Source organism: Astatotilapia calliptera, chromosome 11 (genome assembly GCF_900246225.1).
Source record: "Astatotilapia calliptera chromosome 11, fAstCal1.2, whole genome shotgun sequence".
Classification (NCBI taxonomy): domain Eukaryota; kingdom Metazoa; phylum Chordata; class Actinopteri; order Cichliformes; family Cichlidae; genus Astatotilapia; species Astatotilapia calliptera.
Window position 1 is genome coordinate 16,104,768 of NC_039312.1, and position 22,092 is coordinate 16,126,859.

General features: G+C 40.4%; 1 protein-coding gene across 8 annotated transcripts in view; it reads left to right on the forward strand.

Annotated features, from left to right (window-relative positions):
* oxr1a (oxidation resistance 1a) overlaps window positions 1-22,092 on the forward strand; it is a 175,809-nt gene that overhangs the window by 121,983 nt on the left and 31,734 nt on the right. For all 8 annotated transcript variants that reach the window (XM_026184158.1, XM_026184156.1, XM_026184157.1 and 5 more), the window contains one exon: window positions 5,705-5,787. In XM_026184158.1, the coding sequence (XP_026039943.1) occupies window positions 5,705-5,787 (83 nt within the window). The remainder of the gene's footprint in view (window positions 1-5,704; window positions 5,788-22,092) is intronic.

The following is a 22,092-nucleotide window of genomic DNA, read 5'->3' on the forward strand; positions in this document are numbered from 1 at the left end:
GTGGTTGTATCGCAGAGCTCTGTCCCCCCTTACTGATTAGGAGGTTGTCTAAAAATAACATCTGGGGAGAGCAGTATATAGCCAGCAGGCAGGGAAAACAAGGGAGCAAGGGGAAATTGGCTGCTTGTGTATTCTACAGACCATGAGGGAATGTTAGTCAGAGAATTGTTGACTCTCCTATTCCCTGCCTGCTTCAGTTTGTCATGGCTGTGTACTAAAATGAAGGGGACCATATATTTAGCTGCTGTGATTCATGCTCAGCAGATTGCGCGGGTGCAGAACGCCGTTTGTTTTTAGAGTCAAATACAGTAGCATTTGCATTTAGCTCGTCTCCAGAATCATTCAGATTGCCTTGCCAATGCATGGCCGCATTCAGGTTTGTTAAGCACACAAGATTCTCAGCGATGTACTTCACAGGGAAACCTTTCATTCTTTCCTTTTTTCTCCCTTGGTTATAACTCAATCACCAAGATGACACATTCATGACCATTATAAAAACATATCTGTGTGTTTCACTACCTCTTACAAGGATGTCCTTGTAAGAGATATTAAGTGCTCAGCTGTGTATGTGTTGTGGACTAAAACCTTTGTAGGCTTTTAATATTATTTTGAATTGACTGCAATTAAGAAGAGAAATGTAACTTCAAAAGATGTAGGTTAAAATGTTCATCTGTTTTCTTAATCTCTTATCCAATTACGCTGTAATCATATTTATCTCAAATACTTAAAGGGAGGTACACTACAATAACAACAACTAAGGTTTTTACAAGAAATAATGACAGTATAATCACTTCTTTAAATGTAAGCAATACATACGTAATTTTAAGTAGTGTGCAATTTACTGGTAATTTTACAGAAAACTAACAATATTTTCCCTGTATTATTGTAAACATGCTGCACTTTTCAGGGAGCAGGCTGTATTATGGAGTGGATTAATCCTACCTTTTTACATCTTTATTTAATATTCATCACGTTGATGTGCATGATGGATTACTTAATAATCCTTATGCTTTACCAAAAAATAAAACATGTAAATCCTTCTCCCTTACCAACTTGCAAGAAAAAAGTAAATACCATGAAAATTTGCAGGCCTGTGATCTTACAATGATTGAGCCAAGCTGAGCTAAATTATTTTTCCTTTATCAATCACTGTTTAAACACAATTTTAAAAAGCAGTGTGCAGAAAAGAGTGTCTCCTTCCCTGCAAAATACCTAGAAGTTAGGCAAGGTTAAGCCACCTCCTACACCCACACCCTGAAAAGTACAGTGTGCTTACGACGTAAGATAGGGAAACGTTGTTTGTTTTTTGGTATACTGCAGTAAAATGTGTGTCTCATTTCCCTGTAAAATACGAGTTACTTACAATTTCATTGTTTCTTCTTTTCTGTAAAATACAATGCAGTAGTTAAAATTACTTACATATTACTTTAATTATTTACAGATGCCTAAATTAATTAATAATATGGTTATTTCTTTATTTCCTGTAAAAGCCTGACTTGGTACACTTTTATTGCAGTGTACCATTTCATTAGTGAATTGTAATGACTTTATTAGTTGATGTTTCTTCTTAGTGATACTTGCTTTGCTGCGCCTTGCAGTGTTGTGTAGCCACGAGGCAGCGTCCACGATGTGGTCGCCTTTTTGTTTTTCTTTGGCTGAGTTGCTCAGAAAGGCATGAGCTCTTGTGACCGTTTCCATTAGTGAGAGACGGCCTTTGTTTTTCCCGACACACGGCAGCTCCTTTCAGTGTCTGAGCCGGTCTCACAGCCTCTCTCACACAGCTGACCCAGTGTTATTATAATTCAGCCAATTAATGAGCCAAGTAAAATGTTCCTTATGGGGAAACGACAGCAGTAAAGAAAGCTGACATTGTGGTAACGGTTGTTTTACTTGGTTGAACCACAAATTGGATAAAAGGTGACCTCGGTTTACATCTCCTTGAATGTTTTGTCAAACCGTGTCCGTGTTTGATCTATAATTGCGCCAATCATTTCTTCACACCGTTCCATTATGGCCTCATGCACCCAGTGCTCCTGCTTGTGCACATTATCCCACTATCCCAGTACATGTTGGGAAGTGCTTTACAGTTTTTGGTATTGACAGCAGAAACTTTATTTATTTATTTATTTATTTATTTATTTATTTATTTTTATTGAAGAGCAACATTCCAACACATCTCGAGATTCTGTTGGATCACACGGCATAAACTATGCTGTGATTTGTAGACTTGAGGAGATTCCTTGTATTGAAGCAGCGCGTATACTGAAACAGCAGATGCTGCCGGTTTCCTGCGGAGTGGAATGAAACCAGAGCCTTTCTTATTGAAGATGCCCTGGCGCTGTGCTCTGCTGCGTGTCTGGAGAGTGAATAAAATGCCCATTTCTTGTGCCATGATCCAGGGTGAAGTTTAATTTTAGAGCAATCACCGACTCCCCATGTGCGAACACCCCTGCAGCTGCTAATGTAGAGCTGCTTTTTTCTTTCACTGCGTGTCTGTTTTGGTCCTCATTGCTAGTTCATGTTCTCCCACTCCTGGCATTTTCCAAAATTTGGAAGTCTGAGGCATCGTCACTGCTTTCTTATGTTGTTAGCCCACTCAGCTTGGACCAGCTAACAAAGCACATCAACACCTCTGCTGTCTACTTACTGAGTCGCATATTGGGTTTCAGTCTGCCATGCTGCCATGACCAGCAATTAAACAGCGACACAGTGGATTATTCATTCATAACAGGGAGAGGATGAACTCACAGTTATGACAGGTCGCCTCTAAAAAGCACCACAAACTCCATCATCCACAATCAGCAGCTCCAGATTGTGTTTTCCTACTGAAAGCAATCATCCGTCAAAGGTTTTCATTTAGATGGAGGATAATTGATTTGGCGCACGTTCGCAGTTTGGCAGGTCAGTATGTTTTTGATCAAAACAACTTGCTTTCCAAGAATTTCAAAGTGCTACACAGGTTGTCATGTGTTGTAATTTTGCAGGACAGAGTTGATTAAATCAAACCTCATAGTGTTTCAGAGAGAGTGGCTTTTATATTGAATGAATTGGTTTCATTGCAGATATCTTGGATGGACCTGTCTGAAAATTCCACTAGTAATGTAAGTGTGATGTGTGAGCCAGCAGAGACATAGTCTGCCACAGTGATTCCCAGCTTGAAGTCCTTTTAACTGATGAACTTATAATGAGGGGTGACATGATGGTCACTAGGGTAGGAATTGATAAAATGCTAAATTGTTCTATGCTTTTTGGGTGGTTTCCTTAGGAAAGACTATATAGGCTTCAGGCCTTTAAATTCATTTATTGAATTTCATAAGAGCTGCTCGTGGTCTTTAGTGGTTCCATAACAGACCATTGGACCCAAACACAACATGAATGAATTGATTTGGGAGACCTTGTCACAAGAAACATAAGTTACAGCAGCACGATGATCCATTCATTAGCAAGCTAATAATGAAAATACTGTTGAGCCGCCAGTGCTACCCTTCGCCCTCCTAGTATGGTATTAATAACCCTGGAGAACCAATGGGGTCAGATCCTACCCCATTGGTTTACTAGGGAAACCATGGGGTCAAATTTGACCCCATGGGTTCTCCAGGGTTAATTTGAAGGTTCTAGGTGACCTAATTTGACCTCTGACCTTGACTTTGAGATCAAGGTCACTGACAACTAATCCAAGATTTTTAGTGTCATATTATGAATTATGAATCCTAGATGGCTTCTTTTTTGAGTTATCACATTCACAACCATGTCCACACTGTCCGCCCACACAGCAGGGTGATAAGAGTACCCCATCAGTCTTTCACGGCTGAGGGGTAATAATAATAGTGGTGTATAAGAAAAAATGTAAATTTACAGCAGGTAATTCCACAGATATTGGTCTAAAAATCAATTTCTAGAAGAAAATGAAAACCAGTATTTTATTTTCCTGCTTCGACAATAAAATACTCATGATGGTGCCGCAAAATTAATGTAACATCACCAGCAATCAGTGCACTTAGTGATAATAAAAAAAGTTTGCAGAGCTTGTTTTAGAAGAGTACTATTCTCTTCTTTATTATGCAAAGAATTCAGTGATAGTTCTCTGTACGCCTTGTATAGATTGCAGACAGGAACTGCTTATAGCTTATAGTTTCAATAGTAGACCTGCTATGATGTGCGGTTTGGAGACGGTTGTATGGAAAGACGGAGGGTGGGATGGACAGGATTAGAAGTGAGTATATATGGGGGATGACTTGGGTTAGGCAACATTAGCTGCCTGTCTGACATCTCTGATTATGACTGTATTGTATATTTTTTCAGAAACGTAAGCCACATCATCGTTGCTGTACACCTGAAGCAGCTCTGTTTCCCCCCCTCCCCTCTCACTCACTGCCAGGCACTCCTAAGCCCCAGAAATAGCAACACTGGTGTATGACTCATGTTTTGAGCTATCTCAGATGCCTGATGATAAGGGAACGAATAACGCCGCTGATTAGCCATGTGCAGCATCTACAAAACAAAGACTTACGAGAGAGGTGTCTGAGGGTATCGGGTCAACATATGTGCATCATAAATATTTTATATAAATCCAATAGCCTCCTCCAATCATCTCTTCTTTGGTCCCACACCCTACCCCTGAATAAATAAATGCTTGTATAGTATTCTTGAAGCTCAGTGGCCGACTTGCTCAAGTCAAAGAGCAACGTTGGCCTCTTTTCAACATCATCTTCATTCCCAAGAGCATCCTTCTTTCATCTCCATCCCATCTTTTGTCTTTCATCTACTGATTTTCAGTATTCCATCCACCCTTCTTGCCTTTATCCTTCTGTCTTATCCCATCCCCACCCCGACCCTTCTCCAACTGTATAACTCCACCTTCTCCTGTCCCCATTAACCCTTTGTCCCTTTATCTTCTGCACCACCCTAGCCTACCCATCTTTTCCCATATCATGCATTTTTCATGTTCTCTGACTAAAACCTCAGTAGCCGCAATTGCCCTCCTGTTATCCTCTGCCATCCACCTTAAATTTGCTCTGCCTTCTACTTCCTTTACATACCTGCCAGGTCCTTCCAGGAAGAGTAGAGACGTTGTAAATGTCATTTTTAACCCCCACCCCCCAAACACTACACTTCTTCCTCTTTAGCTGTCACTGTTCTATGGAACATCCTTCCATTACCCAACCAACATGTAGCATCGAGCCCTTCCTTCCCCTCCATCAACACTCCAGTTCAGCCCCCCTTTTCCTTTTTTTCCCCTTCTGTCTCCAGCTTAGCACGCCCCGCTTCCCATCTGAATCCACCTCCTTCTCCTCTTCTTGGGCTCGCAATCAGATCGTCGGTGCCCTGATGGAGGTCAGTCTGGTCTCCGTCTGCTGTGAGAGGCAACGGGGGGAGTTGGCCAAGATTTTCAGCCCCTGTCATTGCGCTGCACGGCGGGCCAGGAGGAGAAGGGAGCGAGAGAGGGAGGGGAGGCAGATGAAGGAGAGGACAGTGCGATAGAGAGAGAGAGAGGAAAAGCAGGAGGGTAGCAGCAGAGCGAGAACAGGAGAGATAGAGAGAGCGAAAGTGGTCCGGGCGCTCACAGCTCACATTGCTGGCTGGCTGGCTCGCTCACTGTTGACGAATGAGCTGTCTACCCACGGGGCTGGGAAACGGCAGCTTGTGACAAGCTGGGGAGAGAGGAACATGAATGTAATGCGCACCTTGCCTCGTTTGCTTTCAGATACTGGCCAGAAGAAGACTCCAGAAAAGAAGGATGGCAGGCGCATGTCGTTCCAGAGACCCAAAGGGACCATCGAATATTCTGTGAGTAACACACAAGCAACTCTCCGCTCCTCCTGTATTAATGCTGTTGTGTGTTTTTGATGCCTTTCTGCTCTGCTCCTTTGCTGCTGCTGCTGCTGCTGCTGCTTCAGTGTGTGTCTCCTGCTGGTGGATTATGTAGCTCTGACTATCTCCAACAATATTCAAGCTGTAGTGGTTGTGCTTGTGTATGGTGAAGGCACATGCTTCGTAGCTCATTAGTGAGGGCGATAAGCATTTTGTGTATTTTGCCAGCCTAGCACGTGTATCTCATCCTCAAACTGTTTACATAAAGAGGGCAGTGTGTGTGTGTGTGTGTGTGTGTGTGTGTGTGTGTAGTATACATAGTATGTGTAAACAGACGAGTGGGGTTACTGATAGAAATCTTATGGAAACAATATATTCTCTGTTAAAGATACAGCCTCAGCTCCATTTTGCACGTAGATGTATAGAAAGCAGAGCTCTGTTCTTTCCTCCAGCTGAACTAGAGCAGGACAGGCAGGCAGGAGCGCTGGCAGGATGTGCATTTGTTTTTCCACTTGTTCTGTCCGCCGCGAATCGGCGAGCATTCCACCACAGCGCTCGCTGTGCTCACGAATGACCTTCCGACTGCCTTGTCATTTCTATTGATTTAGCTGTTGTGTAGGAGAAAGGAGGGGGGTTGGTGAAGTAATACGGGGAGAGGGAGAGAGGACTCTGGTTCCCTGGCATGAACTGAAAATGGAACTGTGTGTGCTTTGCCTTGTTGTGTTCTTCAAATGACCCTCAAATCCAGCTGCAGTCAGACTGCCTTTCCTCGCCTTTCTCTCTGTGGAAGTGGGATTGCTGTGGATCTGTCTGTCTCTCTGCTGAGGACTGAGGAGGAGATGAAGAGAGGAAGGAAAGGGAAGAGGGAGCTAGGGAGCTTACTGTCATTCCTCTACCCTAACCCCACTGTTATTGTTCCCATCAGTGCTGTTGGCTCCAGTGTGATTTCCCAGCACCAACACCGCCTCCACCTCTACCGGCTGGCCTAACCTGTCAGTCATCTGAGACCTGCTGATTGACAAGGGCCTTGTTTACCTCACCGGGGCTCGAACAGGCTTAACGGTTACGACAGGATATTTGTCAGAGCTAGGGCACTGTGTCATGGCCCCTTCATATAAACAGAGGGGCAACAAAGAGTCAGCAAGATGGACAGAAATGCTGACATTCAAGAAAAATAGGGAGATATTTGAAGGATTTGTATCTTAATCAAATGCTGCCCACCCACTAAATTATTGCTAAAGTGATGGATGCAGTGAGCAGTCTTCCTCTATCACTGGGTCCTGTAGTTTCATAGCGAGCGTTAACCTACAGCGTTCTCGGGGATATAACCAAATCTTGCCGACACTGTGAGAGACACATGACCGCCAGTCCCAGTGATTGAGAAGCGGCTTTATCTTAAACCTATCTCCCACTCTGAGGATGGCAGGAACGGCGATGTTTCCGTATTTCGCTGTCCATCAGATAAGTTTATAATCTATTGCACAGCACCGACAGGAAAAAGGAGTTTCCGTTTGTGCCACTTTATCAATACAGTCGCCCTCCCTCTTCCTCCGTCCTTCTTCTCCTTCTTCCTTCCTTTACGTCTCACACAGGCTTCTTTCTGCCCCCCTCTTTTTTTCTTTTTTTTTAGTTTTGAGAAATCACCTGTGCAGCTCCCATCTGCCTAGACACTGATAACACCAGTTCATTCAGCCAAGTCCAGCTATTGGCTGACCTGCATCCAATTAAAAAAGTGTTTGAAGTCTCTGGAAACAACAGAGATGGATGAGGAGACAGAAAGATACAGACAGAGCGAGACAAAGACTAGCACACAAGTGAGTCGCTATCGACAGGGTGGGGACTGTCTTTCCACAGACTGCCCGTGAGGACGGTCACTCAAAGTCAAATGAAACGAAGAACAGAAAAAGTGCTGGCCACAAGTGTTTTTCTCCAGACACACTAGCTTTATCACACCATGGAGATGGATGCTCCAGTTGGATTGCTATTTTGGATCTTGCCTGAGTTCCTCATAGACCCATTAGGTGTCCTGACTAGCTCCTGGTCCCTTTTATTGCATACTCGGGTTTTACATTTGCTCCCTTAACCATCATTTCTGTTTGATATGATAGCTTTGTAAAGTAAACTCTCGTTTATTCTGGGACCTAGAGGCGTATGTAAAAAGCAAAAAGCATTCAGACAGGGCCAAGTCCTAGTGCATATTTAGGTGCATGATGAGGTAAAAGTGCACTGAGTATGTTAAGTAACAATCACTCAGTACTCTGGGACACTTTGCACAATGCTTAGCCTCAGTTTATGCCTCTCGTGTTTTACTTTATATTGAATCATACTGTTCTCGCAGTATGTTTGAAACTGAATATAATAATGTTTATATTAATATATTGAAAGTAAAATGAAACTAAAATTAAAAACAGGTTGTGGTTTATGACCACAGTCATTTTCATGCACCACATCAGATTGTTTGATGTCTACATGGTTACAAGTTGGGGTCCATGGTTACAAGTTGTTAGAAGTGGTCCACCCCTTTGGACCACTTCTAACAACTACCGTCCTCACCATTATATACTTCCTTTGGTAAAGTTGATTTGTTTATGTGCTGTTTAATTATTGTACAATAATGGGGGGGTTTTCTAAGAAATTGTTGGATTTTTGAGATCCTGTCACCAATCTGTACAGCAAACATTAACCAACTGATAGCAGTCTTCCTTTACCACCACAACCAGCTGGAATATGGGTCCTGATACACACCTGTATGCTTTTTCCACATCTGACACCTAATGGTGTTACAGTTTGGATATGGATGCTGTCAGGGGAGGATATCGCTATAGAAAAAATTACCTTTTCTTCAACAGAATCAAAAGGGGATATACATTGTTTATTTATTTCTGACTCGTGATCAGTTTACTATATGCAAAAACATAAACAGTAGTTGGACTTTGTGTTTAGAAGCAGCATTTTAAGCTGCTTAGCTCCATTTATACCTGATTTTGATTTTGGACATAAGCATCAAGAGGAAGTGAACAGATTCTGACAGCTTTAACAATCAGCTAACTAGGCAGTGGTGCAAAAAAAAAAATCTGCATACAAATTCATATCTGTTAAAACTGGTTGCTTAACTTGAACGTTGGTAAGGACGTAAGAAGCATAAGCTGGGCTCCACCTACAGTAACTATTGTCATCTCCAGTAGATGGAACCAGGAAGCAGGAAACTGGTCTGCAAACTAAGGCAAATATACTGTATAAAACTCCCCTCCAGTCGTCTTCCTTAGACCTCTTCCAATATATCAGGATATAACGGATTAATTTAGTCACATCGTAACCAGTGTCCCAAACAGGAAGGCTTGCATGTACAACAGGAATTGGAATCATTTTTTCATGTTGAGTCATGTTTAGGTCATTTTTTTGGCCTGAACATCCCTCTCCCTTTTTCAGTCTATTGAAGTGCTCTCAGCTGAACTGGCATAGCAGAGCTTTCATTATATTTTGTACAGTGACACTAGAGAGTGGTGAGGGGAAGGACTGTCTGGATACCAGATTTGTGGGGAAAAAAGAAAGTTGTCAGAATTGGTTATCTAGTTATTCTGGCAACAACACGAGCAGTCAGATAGATTTGAAACTGTTTTGGATCTAGATGATTAAAGAAAACAAACAATAAAACAAACTGAGATCTATTCAGGTATTAACCGCAGATTTACTTTTACAACATGATTTGCTGAGTAGTGCATTGAATCTTTAGGGCCTTGTGAATGGCATAGTCAGTTGGTGATTTGATGAGTCTGTTATTCAATTAATTTGGTCCCAATAGATGGATTGCAATTAGTTTATTTACAGTATGTCAGAATGGGCAGAGAGTGAAGCCAAATTTTTGTGCATGGTGCCTGGAAAAGCAATATCAGTAATTTTAGTGTTGTCAAAATGATTGCTGAGCACGCTGACAACAATTGTGGTTTCCTGTGAAATGTCTCAACTGTTGGATGGTCATTACACACCTAATCTTCCCTCAGGATGAGTTATAATATCACTGGCATTCTGTCATGTAGACCAGACTCGTGGTCTTAACTCTGGGAATGTTTTTAATTTGGCAGAAGAGAGCAAGCTCTTGGATGTAAAGTGTCGTTTAAACACAGGAAGCCATAAATGACTTTCCCTAGTAAAATGCTGTCTAAAAATACCTACAGAAAATCTTGTGTTTTACATACTTTGTAAGTCCTATATTCTGCTTAGAATAATCATAGTGTGATGCAGGCATAGCATGACTCAGATGTGAGGAAGGTGTAGGCTTGTAATGATGGAGACCATGGTCACTCCGTATCAGCAGTCTGCAGGTTTAATGGTCTCTGCTGGGCTCAGAGGAAGCACTGTGGGCATTGGAGAACTTCAGGGACATTAGATGAGTCATACACAGAGTCTCAGGTGTGTGTTTGTGCCATGCATGCCCACACAGAGACTTGCACACACACACATTAGTGGTAATCTTAACTTCCCAACCTCCTGACAATTAGTCACTTTGATTTCATTATTCACTGCTGGGTGAGAGAGGGGGAGCCCACTGTTTGAGCTCTTTCAACAACTTCCTGTCTGAGAGCAGCAGTCAATAGATGATGGAGAAATGATGAAACTGAAGGGGCGTGTGGATGGAGGAGGGGATAGTGGGGAATAGATGTGGAGTAGATGGGGACCCATGGATAAGTAGTTGGATGGATAAAAGGGGGAGATTGATTAATGGCCTAGATCAAAGCATTGTTATTGAATGTGCTCACCCTACATGTTGGACTCTGATTTTTGATTAAAGTGAAATTGGACTCATTTCCAGCTCTGTATTTTCTTATTGCAACTCTTGACTTAGAGTGAGGGTGGCCTTCAAGAACTTGAAGTCCACCCTGTGTCACTGTTCTGTTTTCTGCTGTACTGAAAGCTGAAATGTAACCATAAGTTAAAAAAAAAATGTGGCACACACAAAACCAACTTCTGTCTGTTACATGTTTAAGTCTATGTGACCTTCATAAGTATTCGTATTTGTTTCTGGCCCACAGACATTCAAAACCTGTAATTTCACATTGATGAGTTAAACATTTTTTTTTATATTTTTGGATTTTTTTGTGTAATTAAAACACAGATATAAGATACCTCTAGGTTAGTCAAAGTTTTTAGGTTGTTTTGTCCATAAAGAGCTCTCACAGCTTTACTGTCCCTACCACAGAGGAATTACTGATGGGCCCATTTGACCTCCTTTTAGACAATCCTGACTCAAGCACTCCCTCCACTTTGGTTGTTCTGTGTCATGGTGAGCGTCTCTCTGCTTGGCTGCCTCATGTGTGTCATATGTGTTGGTGAGTCAGTGAAAAGACCATCAAAGCCTGAAGCAGCGGGAAGAATCAACGAGACGGCAAACCTACTGTGGGTCACCCCAAAACGAACAGAATAATGTCACTTTCTCACATGTGACTTACTGCGGCTCTTTATTAAGGCCCGCAAACAATCAGCACACAGTACACATACCATTAGGGTAGTAAGGACAAAGTCACCATGGCAACTGTCATGCAAAGCTGAGCTTCATTCTTCATTATAAAATGAGGAGCAGTAGCTCCTCCGATGTTGCATTGTAGGTGATTCAACCGTACGCTGGAGTTTTATTTTCAGTTTGATGGCGTCGCGGTCGATTCTTTTTTACCCTTGTTCTGCCGCTTTAATTTCTTCTGTTCATTCAAAATTTAAAGAGCACAAACACACGTCCTGCATACTTGTGTGCATCAACCAGCACCTGTGAATGTCTATAATTAAACAGCTTATGCTTATAGTGCTGTGATTACATCTTATTTCCCTTGTTGACCTTTAGCAGTAGCACTTGTAGATTTGTTCTCATGTGCCGTACTTAACATTACATGCCAGCAGACTCCTTAACGGAGCCATTTGTCTTAGTCCAGCCGAGTAACTGCGCTTGTTGAATCTGTTCGTTCTGTCCCGTTCGACGAGGTGACCATTCACTGATGTCACTTTCAAGATGGCTTTTGTGGCCTTCCTCTACCCTTCTCCTCAAGGAGAGACTGCCAGTAGGAAAGCTTAATTATTCATCTGCAGTTTGAGATGAATAATGGGTAGTATTGATCCAGAGGATAAGAAGATGGGATCCACCTGTCTTAAGTGGCCATGAACCTGATGGCAATTGCTCTCTCTTTCTCTTTTCCTCCCTCTCTCATCCTGCTGTCAATGTGTCAGTAACAGGTCTTTATCAGTGGGTCACATTTGACTGTCCTCTGTCGTATTCCACTTAATTGAGTTACAGATGGCTTCTCTTACAGTACGATCGATGGCTGAAGTCTCTGAGGCGTGGAGCTGTATGCATTTCATTTTACTGATGTATGTTTATTTGTTTATTTATTTGTTTATTTATAAGGAACCCCATTAGCTTCCACAACAGTGGTTGGTAGTCTTCCTGGGGCCCAAACCATCAAATACCACCAAATAAAATGTTACACAATGAGTTGGATGCAAAAATGTCCACATAATATGGCTCTTACATCCACAATAAGGTTTTACAATTCTGAAAATGTAAACATGTAAATATTAAAAATGATAAGAAAAACACTCAAACAAAATACACAATTTCCATTACAAGTGACATTACCCTCTACAATTTTTACAAATAAAGCATAAGGCAACTTATTCCACTGAAAAGATGCTCTAAATATAACAGAGTTTTTCAAAAAGTTACTTTTAACTCGAGGAGTTACTAAATTGTGGTTAGTTGAGAATCGTGTAGCATGATTATGTATTTCATCTGGATACTGCAACTGAGCATAAAAAAAGTGTGGTGTGTTTACCAGTATTGCTTTCTTTAAAAATACAAGTAAGCCATAGTATAATTTAGCTTGTACAGAAAGCCAAGAAAGTTTATCGTGCATTTTATCAATACTTGTATAATATGAACACCTTAACACTAATCTGGCCGCCCTATTTTGGACTAACTGAAGTCTGTTCAGATCTGTCTTATTAGCTGCTGACCAAATGATTGAGCAGTACTCTAGATGAGATAATACTAGTGCATTAATGACATCTTTCATAATTGAAGAAGTGATATAAAAAGAGCATTTCCTAGCTATAGCTATGCCCTGTCCCATTTTCTTAATAACAGAGTTTATGTGCTGAGACCATGAAAGGTGGTGGTTTATGGTAACACCAAGTAATTTAATCTGGGTGACTTGTTCTAATACCGATCCAGCTATGGAAAGATTTAGTTGTGGGCTGTTGACGAAGCGTACTCTACTTCCTATTAACATGGATTTGGATTTAGACACGTTTAAAATCATGTTGTTTTTACTTATCCAATCAAACACGTTCAGCAAATCTAGTTGTAATACACTTGTCAATTCAGAGTGGCTACTGGCTGAATAAAACATGGTGGAGTCATCAGCATACATTACAAGATGAGATTTTTCCAGGACATACGGCAAATCATTTGTAAAGACTGAATAGAGAAGTCGACTGAGGCAGCTGCCTTGGGGTAGACCACAGTTCATTTCACAGCCCTCTGAGAAATAACCATTATAATAAACCTTTTGCCTTCTTCCAGACAAATAACTTTCCATCCAGCACAAAGCAGCTGGTGAAAATCCATAACATTTTAGCTTATCTATCAAAAGATCATGATTTATCAAATCAAATGCAGCACTAAAATCCAAAAATACCACCCCGGCCAGATTCCCATTATCTAGATATTTATACCAGTTATCTGTCATGTGAATAAGAGCTGAACTGGTGGAATAACCAGGTTTGTAGGCATGTTGAAACTGAGTGAGTAACTGATTTTCTGTTAGGTAATGTTGAATTTGTTCATAGACAGTCCTCTCCATAATTCTACTTAGAACGGGGAGTAGACTAATAGGTCTGCTATTGACACCATTAAAAACGTCATTCTTGTTTTTAGGAATGGGAATTATTTTCGATTCTTTCCACTGCAATGGAAATAAGCTGCATGCCAAAGATCTATTAAATATGTGACATATAGGAAGGGACACAAACTTGGCTGCAACTTTGAGCAGTTTACTGTCTATATTATCAGAGCCTGAGGATGTATCGTCAGGAAGTGATATCAATAAGCGCTCTACTATCTCCACATTCACTGCCTCAAACTTAAATTGGCATTGCTTATTATTCATGATAACATCCTGTATAAGACACTGTGATAAGGTGGGATCGCCTCTGCTCATATTAGATTTTAAATTTGTTATTTTGTTGCTGTAATAATTCACAAAATAATTGGCTATGTCCTTGGCTTTACTTATAAACGTACCACCCGTGTAGATATGAGACACCACCGGAGCAAGATCTCTACCCATCATATTATTTAAAACTTTCCACACCTTTTTGCTGTCCTTGTTGGCCTCCTTGAGCTTAAGTTGATAATATTCTTTCTTCTTGCGCCTATTCAATTTAGTTACTTGATTTCTTAACTCGCGATATCTTGCCCACTCTTGTGGACTGACAGACTTATGTGCTTTTGCTATATCCCTTTCTGACATTGCAGCCTTAAGTTCATTATCTAACCAAGATGCGTAGTTCTTTTTAACAGTAAATCTTTTTAAGGGGGCATGTTTGTCAGCCAGGTAGCAAAAGTTTTCAATAAACATAGATAATGCCATATCAGGGTCACTCTCGAGGCAGATGTCAGTCCAGTGAATTTCTTTTACGTCATTAATATACTTATTTGCATTGAAATTTTTGTATGATCTATGAAAAATCATCTTTTGTGCGGTTTTCTGTGGTTTCATTTTCTTGGTCAAACCTACAAGATTATGGTCACTGTATGATGCTAACTGTGCTGCTAATATTACTGGCTTCCAGGAATAAAGTGATTAATTAGGTGTAAAAAGCAAACTTGAATCATACTATTATAACATCACACTCAGTGCCAAGACCGTCCCACCATCTGGCTTTGTCGATGTTTACGTCAACATCAGATATTTATAATCGTATTGATTGGCAGCAATGTGATACAAGAGCCAATAGCTGTCATAGGTTTGGACAGGCTTTAAAATATCTATTTGTGGAGAAACAAACAGAGGTTTCTTCACTCTAAGCCAAAGATTTGACCTTATGCTGCAGAATTGTAAAGAAAAGCTTTGAAAAAAGGGAGCTTTATGAAGCTGTAGATGTCCTATAGGTTGGCTTTGTGCTGGGCAACAGGAACTATAAAGCTAAAAATAAACAATTCATGGAAGAGACGGCAAATAGCAACAAGGGAGAATCAATGCTCTCCGCTTTGACTCTGCAGGAGCCCTGCTGATTATTAACTGTTCACCTTCCAAACTAAAACACAGAGAAGCTCTACTGATGTTGGCCAAATACCGAGGACACATCACACATGATGGAAGCACTAAATGGAGGGTTGTAAATATTTCTAGGATGCTTGATGATCAGTTATGACATATCAGTAGTCATTTCTAATATCTGGGGCATACTGAAGTGACCGGATTATCCTTCTTTTTATGGCCACGTTATAAATACACAACCAGTGCATGTCTGTGGATGTCACTGTCTTGTCACAGAGACTTTTCCGCCTTCTTGATCCAGATCTCCTGTCCTCCTTGAGACAGCATATTCATCAAGCTGATGTGCTGCTGTTGTTTGAATGAACAGTAAGACTCTCTGTACAGAGGCAATGAGATGACAAATCATGTGGATCCTCACTACTGTCATAAGGAGTCCAAGAGCAGTTGTTAATCACAGAGCTGTGTGGGAGGACTTTTAAGATGGGAGACCTACCTGTCACCACAGCCTCTCTTTGTCTTCCTTGTGGTTCCCCTTCAGTGAGTTACCTTCTGTACTGAGAAGAGAAAAGCAAGGAGTTGCTTCATAGTGCTCCCGTTAAGGTTGCTTTACTAAAACTACCAACAAATGTTGGCTATGACAACACCTGCCTCTGGTGGTGTAACAGCAGATGCAGTTTAACTAAGGTTCCCACAATTCTGAGGGCAGCGAAATAACTTTTTTGTCAGTGCTGCAGCAGTAGTAAGATATGTGTGGTTCACATTAATTAGAGATAACTGATCTGAAGTTTAGGGATGAGCTCAAACCCCTAACAGTCTTCTCCAGTCCAGATTTGTAAATGCCTATTTGCTCCACAGATCCACTTCTTCTAGTTTCGTCACCACACCCTCCTTCCCCTTATTTTCTACCTAACTCTGTCTGGCCAAGCTTGTTGATTCATCGATTTGCATTTGTGGTTGTTGCTAGTGAACGGTGACCTTAAGAATAACCTCCATAAACAAACGTTGCATGAATATGTAAATGGGCAAGGGTATAGTATATAAGTATAAATAACACTTATATACTATAATAACTATAAATAAATTTGAAGTGTCTGTATTTTTGGTATTGAAAGGTTTCTGTTTCTGGTAAAATTGAGCAATAGGATATGAACAACAATCGTGTTTGAACTGTCTTTGTTTGTATGTAGGTAAGCAGTCCAAAAGATGGTTGGGTGCTAACTACTGCATCACTGTGCCACGCAGTGCACTGGACAACTTAATACGCTTTTTTACCCCATTTCACCGGTGGGTAGAAATGGGATTGTTAACCTGGATATCGACTGGCTCTGCAGGTAGCTAGCTGCTAGAAAATCATCTGTTACCCCAGAATGTTACCACATCCATCCTGTTCATAATACTGCAAATATGCAAGTATTTCAGTGGTTTCATTCAATCAGTGATAGTGTGATAGTGACATAACATACATTTCTTAAAATGAAGGGGCCAGTTTGTCGTGTTTTTTGATCAGCAGTACAAACCCAACGATAACCACTATGGTAAATGGTAAATGGCCTGTATTTATATAGCGCCTTACTAGTCACTAAGGACCCCAAAGCGCTTTACATATCCAGTCATCCACCCATTCACACACACATTCACACACTAATCGTAATCACTGTGCTGTCCAGTCTTGCTAAAACTGAGCATCGAAGTCTTACATCAAATTTAGCATTTTTGCTTAAAAATGATTGTAAAGTTATCAAGCTGTTACTCAGCGAATCATCAACCATGATCACATTGTTTTTAACCAGAATTTTGTTTTTAAGGCAGTTCTTGAAAGACCTAGGAAGGTTGTTTACATGCAGTTTGAGACAGTTTCTATAAGTGGTACAGAAAATAGATTAAAACTGTGATCACATAAATGGTCATGTTTCAGTAATTACCAGCTAAAAGAAACTATACTTCTTTTCTATGTTTGTAAGCTTGAAAATATTCATATTTATTTAATGTTTATCTTCACGTTGTGCCTGCTTATCAGCTAATCAGTTTGTCTTTGGTTGGTACCTTGTAGAAGTCCTGCTGTCTGTGAGTTCGATGCTGTTTGCTCCTGTATTTACTGCCTGTTTGCTGTACAGCTTTCGTTTATCTTAATCTCAATTTTGATTGAATTAAATCTGGCGTGATGAGCAGGGACTGAAAATCTAAAGGTATCCAATAGCATTTTGAAATGTGAAGGATACTTTTTTAATTTGATTTGTTTTTGAGAAAATGAACAAATCAACATTTAATAAAGCTGGATGATTGGCTCAGCTCGGCAGACTACTGTATTATTATGTATCTCCCTTTTTGACCCTTCAAGGAAGATGTTTTTGTGGAACAGGGCAGATCTGGATACACAGTTTCATACAAAAATACACTTTTGGATACATATTTCACATGTATAACATACAATTGTCTGCATACTTCCTCACTGAAGCTGGTGAAAGATATTATTGTTTTGAATTTAGAATATTATGTTCATAGTAGTGTATAAACACATAGAGAGTGAAAAGAGGTGAGCGAGGAAGAAAGACACAATGAAATTATGGGAAGCCAGCAGCCTAGGCCTATTGCAGCAAAGCCTTGGGAGGGTTCAGGGTCACCTGAGCGAGTGCTAACAATAAGCGTTATAGAAGGCTAAAGGAGAGCTTTGCAGGTTTGCATCATCTGTGGTATATTTCCGCTTACAGTGAAACCTGTGACTGTCACCGAGCCAATCCATACTGCACAATGCATTGTGCAGTACTGTTTTGTTGGGTTCCACACATTGGTGATTCAGGAGGACTGCCTTCCAGCAGCGTGACTGACCTGGTTGAGCTGATTAGTTTGTTCCCTTCCAGGTAGGACAATAAAATCCCAAAGTCTGGGTTAGCACTCAGCATACACTCTCTCAACCCAGATTAGTGTAACCCTGGCTAATTCAGGCTCCACTCCAGCTCTCGTAAGGACAGGACAGACAATAACAGCGATTCAGTAGTTAATTTGTCAGTTTCTGAGATTTCTGACAATTTCTGCGCAGATTTCATTTCGACGCCTCTCCGGCTGTATATTGTTGAGCTTCCAGATATGCTCTCTCACACTCTTTTAATCGCTCAGTAGCGGAGGATGTTCTCACCAGTAAGTGACCAGTATCACAAGGTACATCAGCTCCAAAAGCTAATGAGCTGTGCTATGGACCCCAAACAAGTGACCCAGCAGTGTTACTGTCACTATACGTCTATGATAATTAGCCTTTTGCTAGTCAGCTCTGCAGGATTTCTGCCATCGTTATCTACTTTTCTCAGATGACTTTATTGTCACTTACTCTAATAGGGTCTTTCCGGAGATAGGAGCCCGATATATCAATAGCTTCTTCTTAAGTGGGTGATTCATTGCATCATCAATGAAGTGTCTTTACTGAAACATTTCAATATTTTTAACCAATTGAAATAATCAGAGTAGTTGCAGTCAAGCATGGTGCTGACACTGATGAAAGTTGATTAGTGTTCGATCGACATGCAGCACAAAGAAAACATGTTCAGGATTTTTCTGGGCTCGAAACAGGACAGGGTGACTGAGAGTGAACATGATTTATGTACATGTCATTAGGTAAAGAATGTGTGTAACCTTAATCAGCAAAAGTCAAAGCAGTAAATCCTGATAATAAAAAAAACTTGTTAGGTGTATCCAACTAAAATTCGATGGATACAAACATGTTCTATATGATGTAAAACCCATGATGTCCCAGAGCCTTTTACCCAAGGTTGCAAGTCTGTTTATTATATTTCATGTTGTCCTGCACACTTAGACAAATTTATTTCCGTCAGCTGAGGAGCTGCACATGAGTGTATCATACTGATGTCCTATTGCAGAGCAGCAGAATATCCACTTTGCAGTATATTGTATCGCTTCATCTTGTGATATTATTATGTAATACAGTGGCACCAATTTGTGAATGTGCTAAAGAGGGCAGTGTTAGTGTTTCATGAAACGCAGTTTTTTTTAGTGGTTTCTAAGTTTGTGTATTTCCTGCTTGTGACGAGCTTCTTCAGATATAACGTGCAACTGCCTCACTCGCAGTGGTTCCATGTTACTAATGTTCCAGCTTGTGACTGTCCTCTGTGTGTGTCTCTGCTTGCACATCTGTCTGTCTGTGGAGGAACATCTTCCTGAAAATAGTCTGTCATGTCAGGAATTTGAGGAAGCCTGTCATTCCTCTGTGCTTTTCTAGGAGTGTTTCCATAGATAAGAAGAAGAACAACCGAGTCGGTCCCATGACTGCTGCACTAAAACACACAGTGTCATTATCCTGTCCTAATTATGCACAGTTCAGAGTCAGCCTTGCCTATCTGGTTTTTAAGGGTTCTCTCCCCCGAGCTCACTCTTTTCTTCCACATGCTCTTTCTGCCATGGTTGTCATCCTTATTTGGGAGCTAGAAACTCCCACTGGACATGTTAGACGCTTAACTAGTTCTGACTCTTGGTGCACATCTTTCTTGTGTGGATTTTAACTGGTAGAGACATGCATACGCACCTGTGTCACACTGCAGGATGCTGCAGCTGAGCACAGAGTGCCGCCACAGCAGCACAACAACCTGCATGATGTTGAACATCAAATAACATGAAGCACTGCAGCTTCTTCTGCTTGTTTTTTTCCTGCTTGATATGGTTTCGGATGATTTGTTTAGAAAATAAATAAAAGTTGTTCATATAAAGCAGCTCTTTGAGTCCAGCTCCTCAATTATGAGCACTGGCTGGTAATATTTGATTTACATTCAGTGTGAATATTGTTGAATTTTGAGTTATTGATAACACAAAATATTGTTTTTGGATAACGGCAGAACCATACTTTCTTATATAGCAATTGCACTTTTACACATTTAGCTACCTTGCATCTGAAACAGCCCCAGTCTGCACAGTGCGCACCTGTGCGTCCGTCTGTGACAGTGTTGATGGGATATTAGTTTTGATATGTAACCAATCAGAGACAATAAAACAGTGAATACAGGCTAAAGTAAATCTTTTTTTATTTTGGATCTACTTTAAAAAAAAAAAAAAAAAAAAAAACAAATCTGAGAAAAAATGCAGCCAAATAACATCTTGACTGCTGTTAACTGCCCCGCAACATAATGTCAGTAATGCTTGTTCTTTCTTGGTGATATTGAGTCGCTGTTGTATGTTGAAAACTAACTCAGGTGCATAATAGCTGATGGCCCGATAGCCTGGAGCCACTAAAAAAAACTATGTTGGGCAAGTTCATTGGCCAGCCACCATCTCATTCAGCTCAGTGAGGGTGTAATGAATCGCAGTAAACTGTCATTAATGTTTGTTTGTTTTTTCCTAGTTCCATCCATCCATTCGCTTCCGCTTATCCTTGTCAGGGTCATTGGGGGTGCTGGAGCCTATCCCAGCTGTGTTAGGGCGAGAGGCAGGGTACACCCTAGACAGGTCGCCAGTCTGTCACAGGGCTAACACACAGACAGGAGACAACCAATCGCACTCACATTCACTCCCGCATTCACACCTATGAGCAATTTACTGTTTCCAATTAGCCTAACCACTGACTGCATGTCTTTGGACTGTGGGAGGAAGCCGGAGTATCACCTTAAAAAAAAGATTTTTTAAAGGCTTGTCATTTTGTTTTGTACACCTGTATATATAAATGATATTTTTGATGTTTCTCAAGTACTTAAACTCATACTGTTCGCAGATGACACCAACATATTTTTCAGTAGCGATGATTATACTGATCTTGTAATGACTGTAAACAGGGAGCTAAAATTAATAAAAAAATGGATGGACATAAATAAATTATCATTAAATATAAATAAAACTAAAGCAATGTTTTTTGGTAATTTAAAATATAATATAGAATTACCAATTATCATTGAAGGTGTACCAATTGATAATGTGAGTGAAAACAAATTTTTGGGAGTTATAATTGATAACAAAATTTCATGGAAACCCCACGTCAGACACATAAAAACCAAAATTTCTAGAAGCCTCGCAGTTTTGAACAAAGTGAAACAATTCCTTGATAAAGATGCACTTCATACTCTGTACTGTACCCTGGTTCTTCCATATCTTACATATTGTGTGGAAGTGTGGGGAAATACATATAAAAATACAACGAATCCATTAGTCACAGTACAGAAACGAGCACTGCGTATTATTCACAAGGCTGGTTATCTAGATCATACTCACAAACTCTCTCTTCAGGCAAAGTTACTTAAATTCCAGGATCTGGTTAATTACAATACATCCATAATTTTGTATAAAGCTTTTACTAAACTTTTACCGGCAAATTTACAAACTAGATTTGAAATTCGAGAAAAGGTTTATAATGTGAGAGGCTTTGGAGAATTCAAATTACCCAGAACTCGAACAACCCGTAAAGGCTTTTGTGTGTCTGTATGTGGTGTGAAAATCTGGAACAGTCTGAGTTTACAATTGAAACAATGCAAAAATATTCATAGATTTAAATTTCTCTACAAACAGTTGGTCTGGTCACAGTATACTCAATGATGGGTTTTAGTGTGCTCTGTAATGTCTGTCCTCTTACCATTGCTGGTATGGATTCCAAAAAAAAAATAAATAAATAAAGTGTGCGTATGTATGTACATATATGTACTTGTGTGTGTAGATATATATATATATATATGTATGTATATGTATGTGTGTCTGTTACTTGTAGTTATTACTGCCTGTTACCTGTGGTAATGCAATTTATAATTTATATATTCTGTATTCAGTTATGAAGGCTCTAATTGTTGGTTGCGAGCTGCCGCTTAGATGCTTGTATCTGCCCGGGGCTGTTGATGGGTCTGTATGCAATGATGGGCGTAGCTGCGGGAAGTTTATTGTTTTTTTTTGTTGATGAGTGAGTATAGGGGTGGGATTTAATAAGTTTTCTTCGTCCCACTCCTTTTTCAGGCAAGTTTTGTTTTTTGTTTTGTGTATTTTAAGATAAGATAACCTTTATGTTCAATATAGGTATTTGTTGTGCCTGAAAATGAAT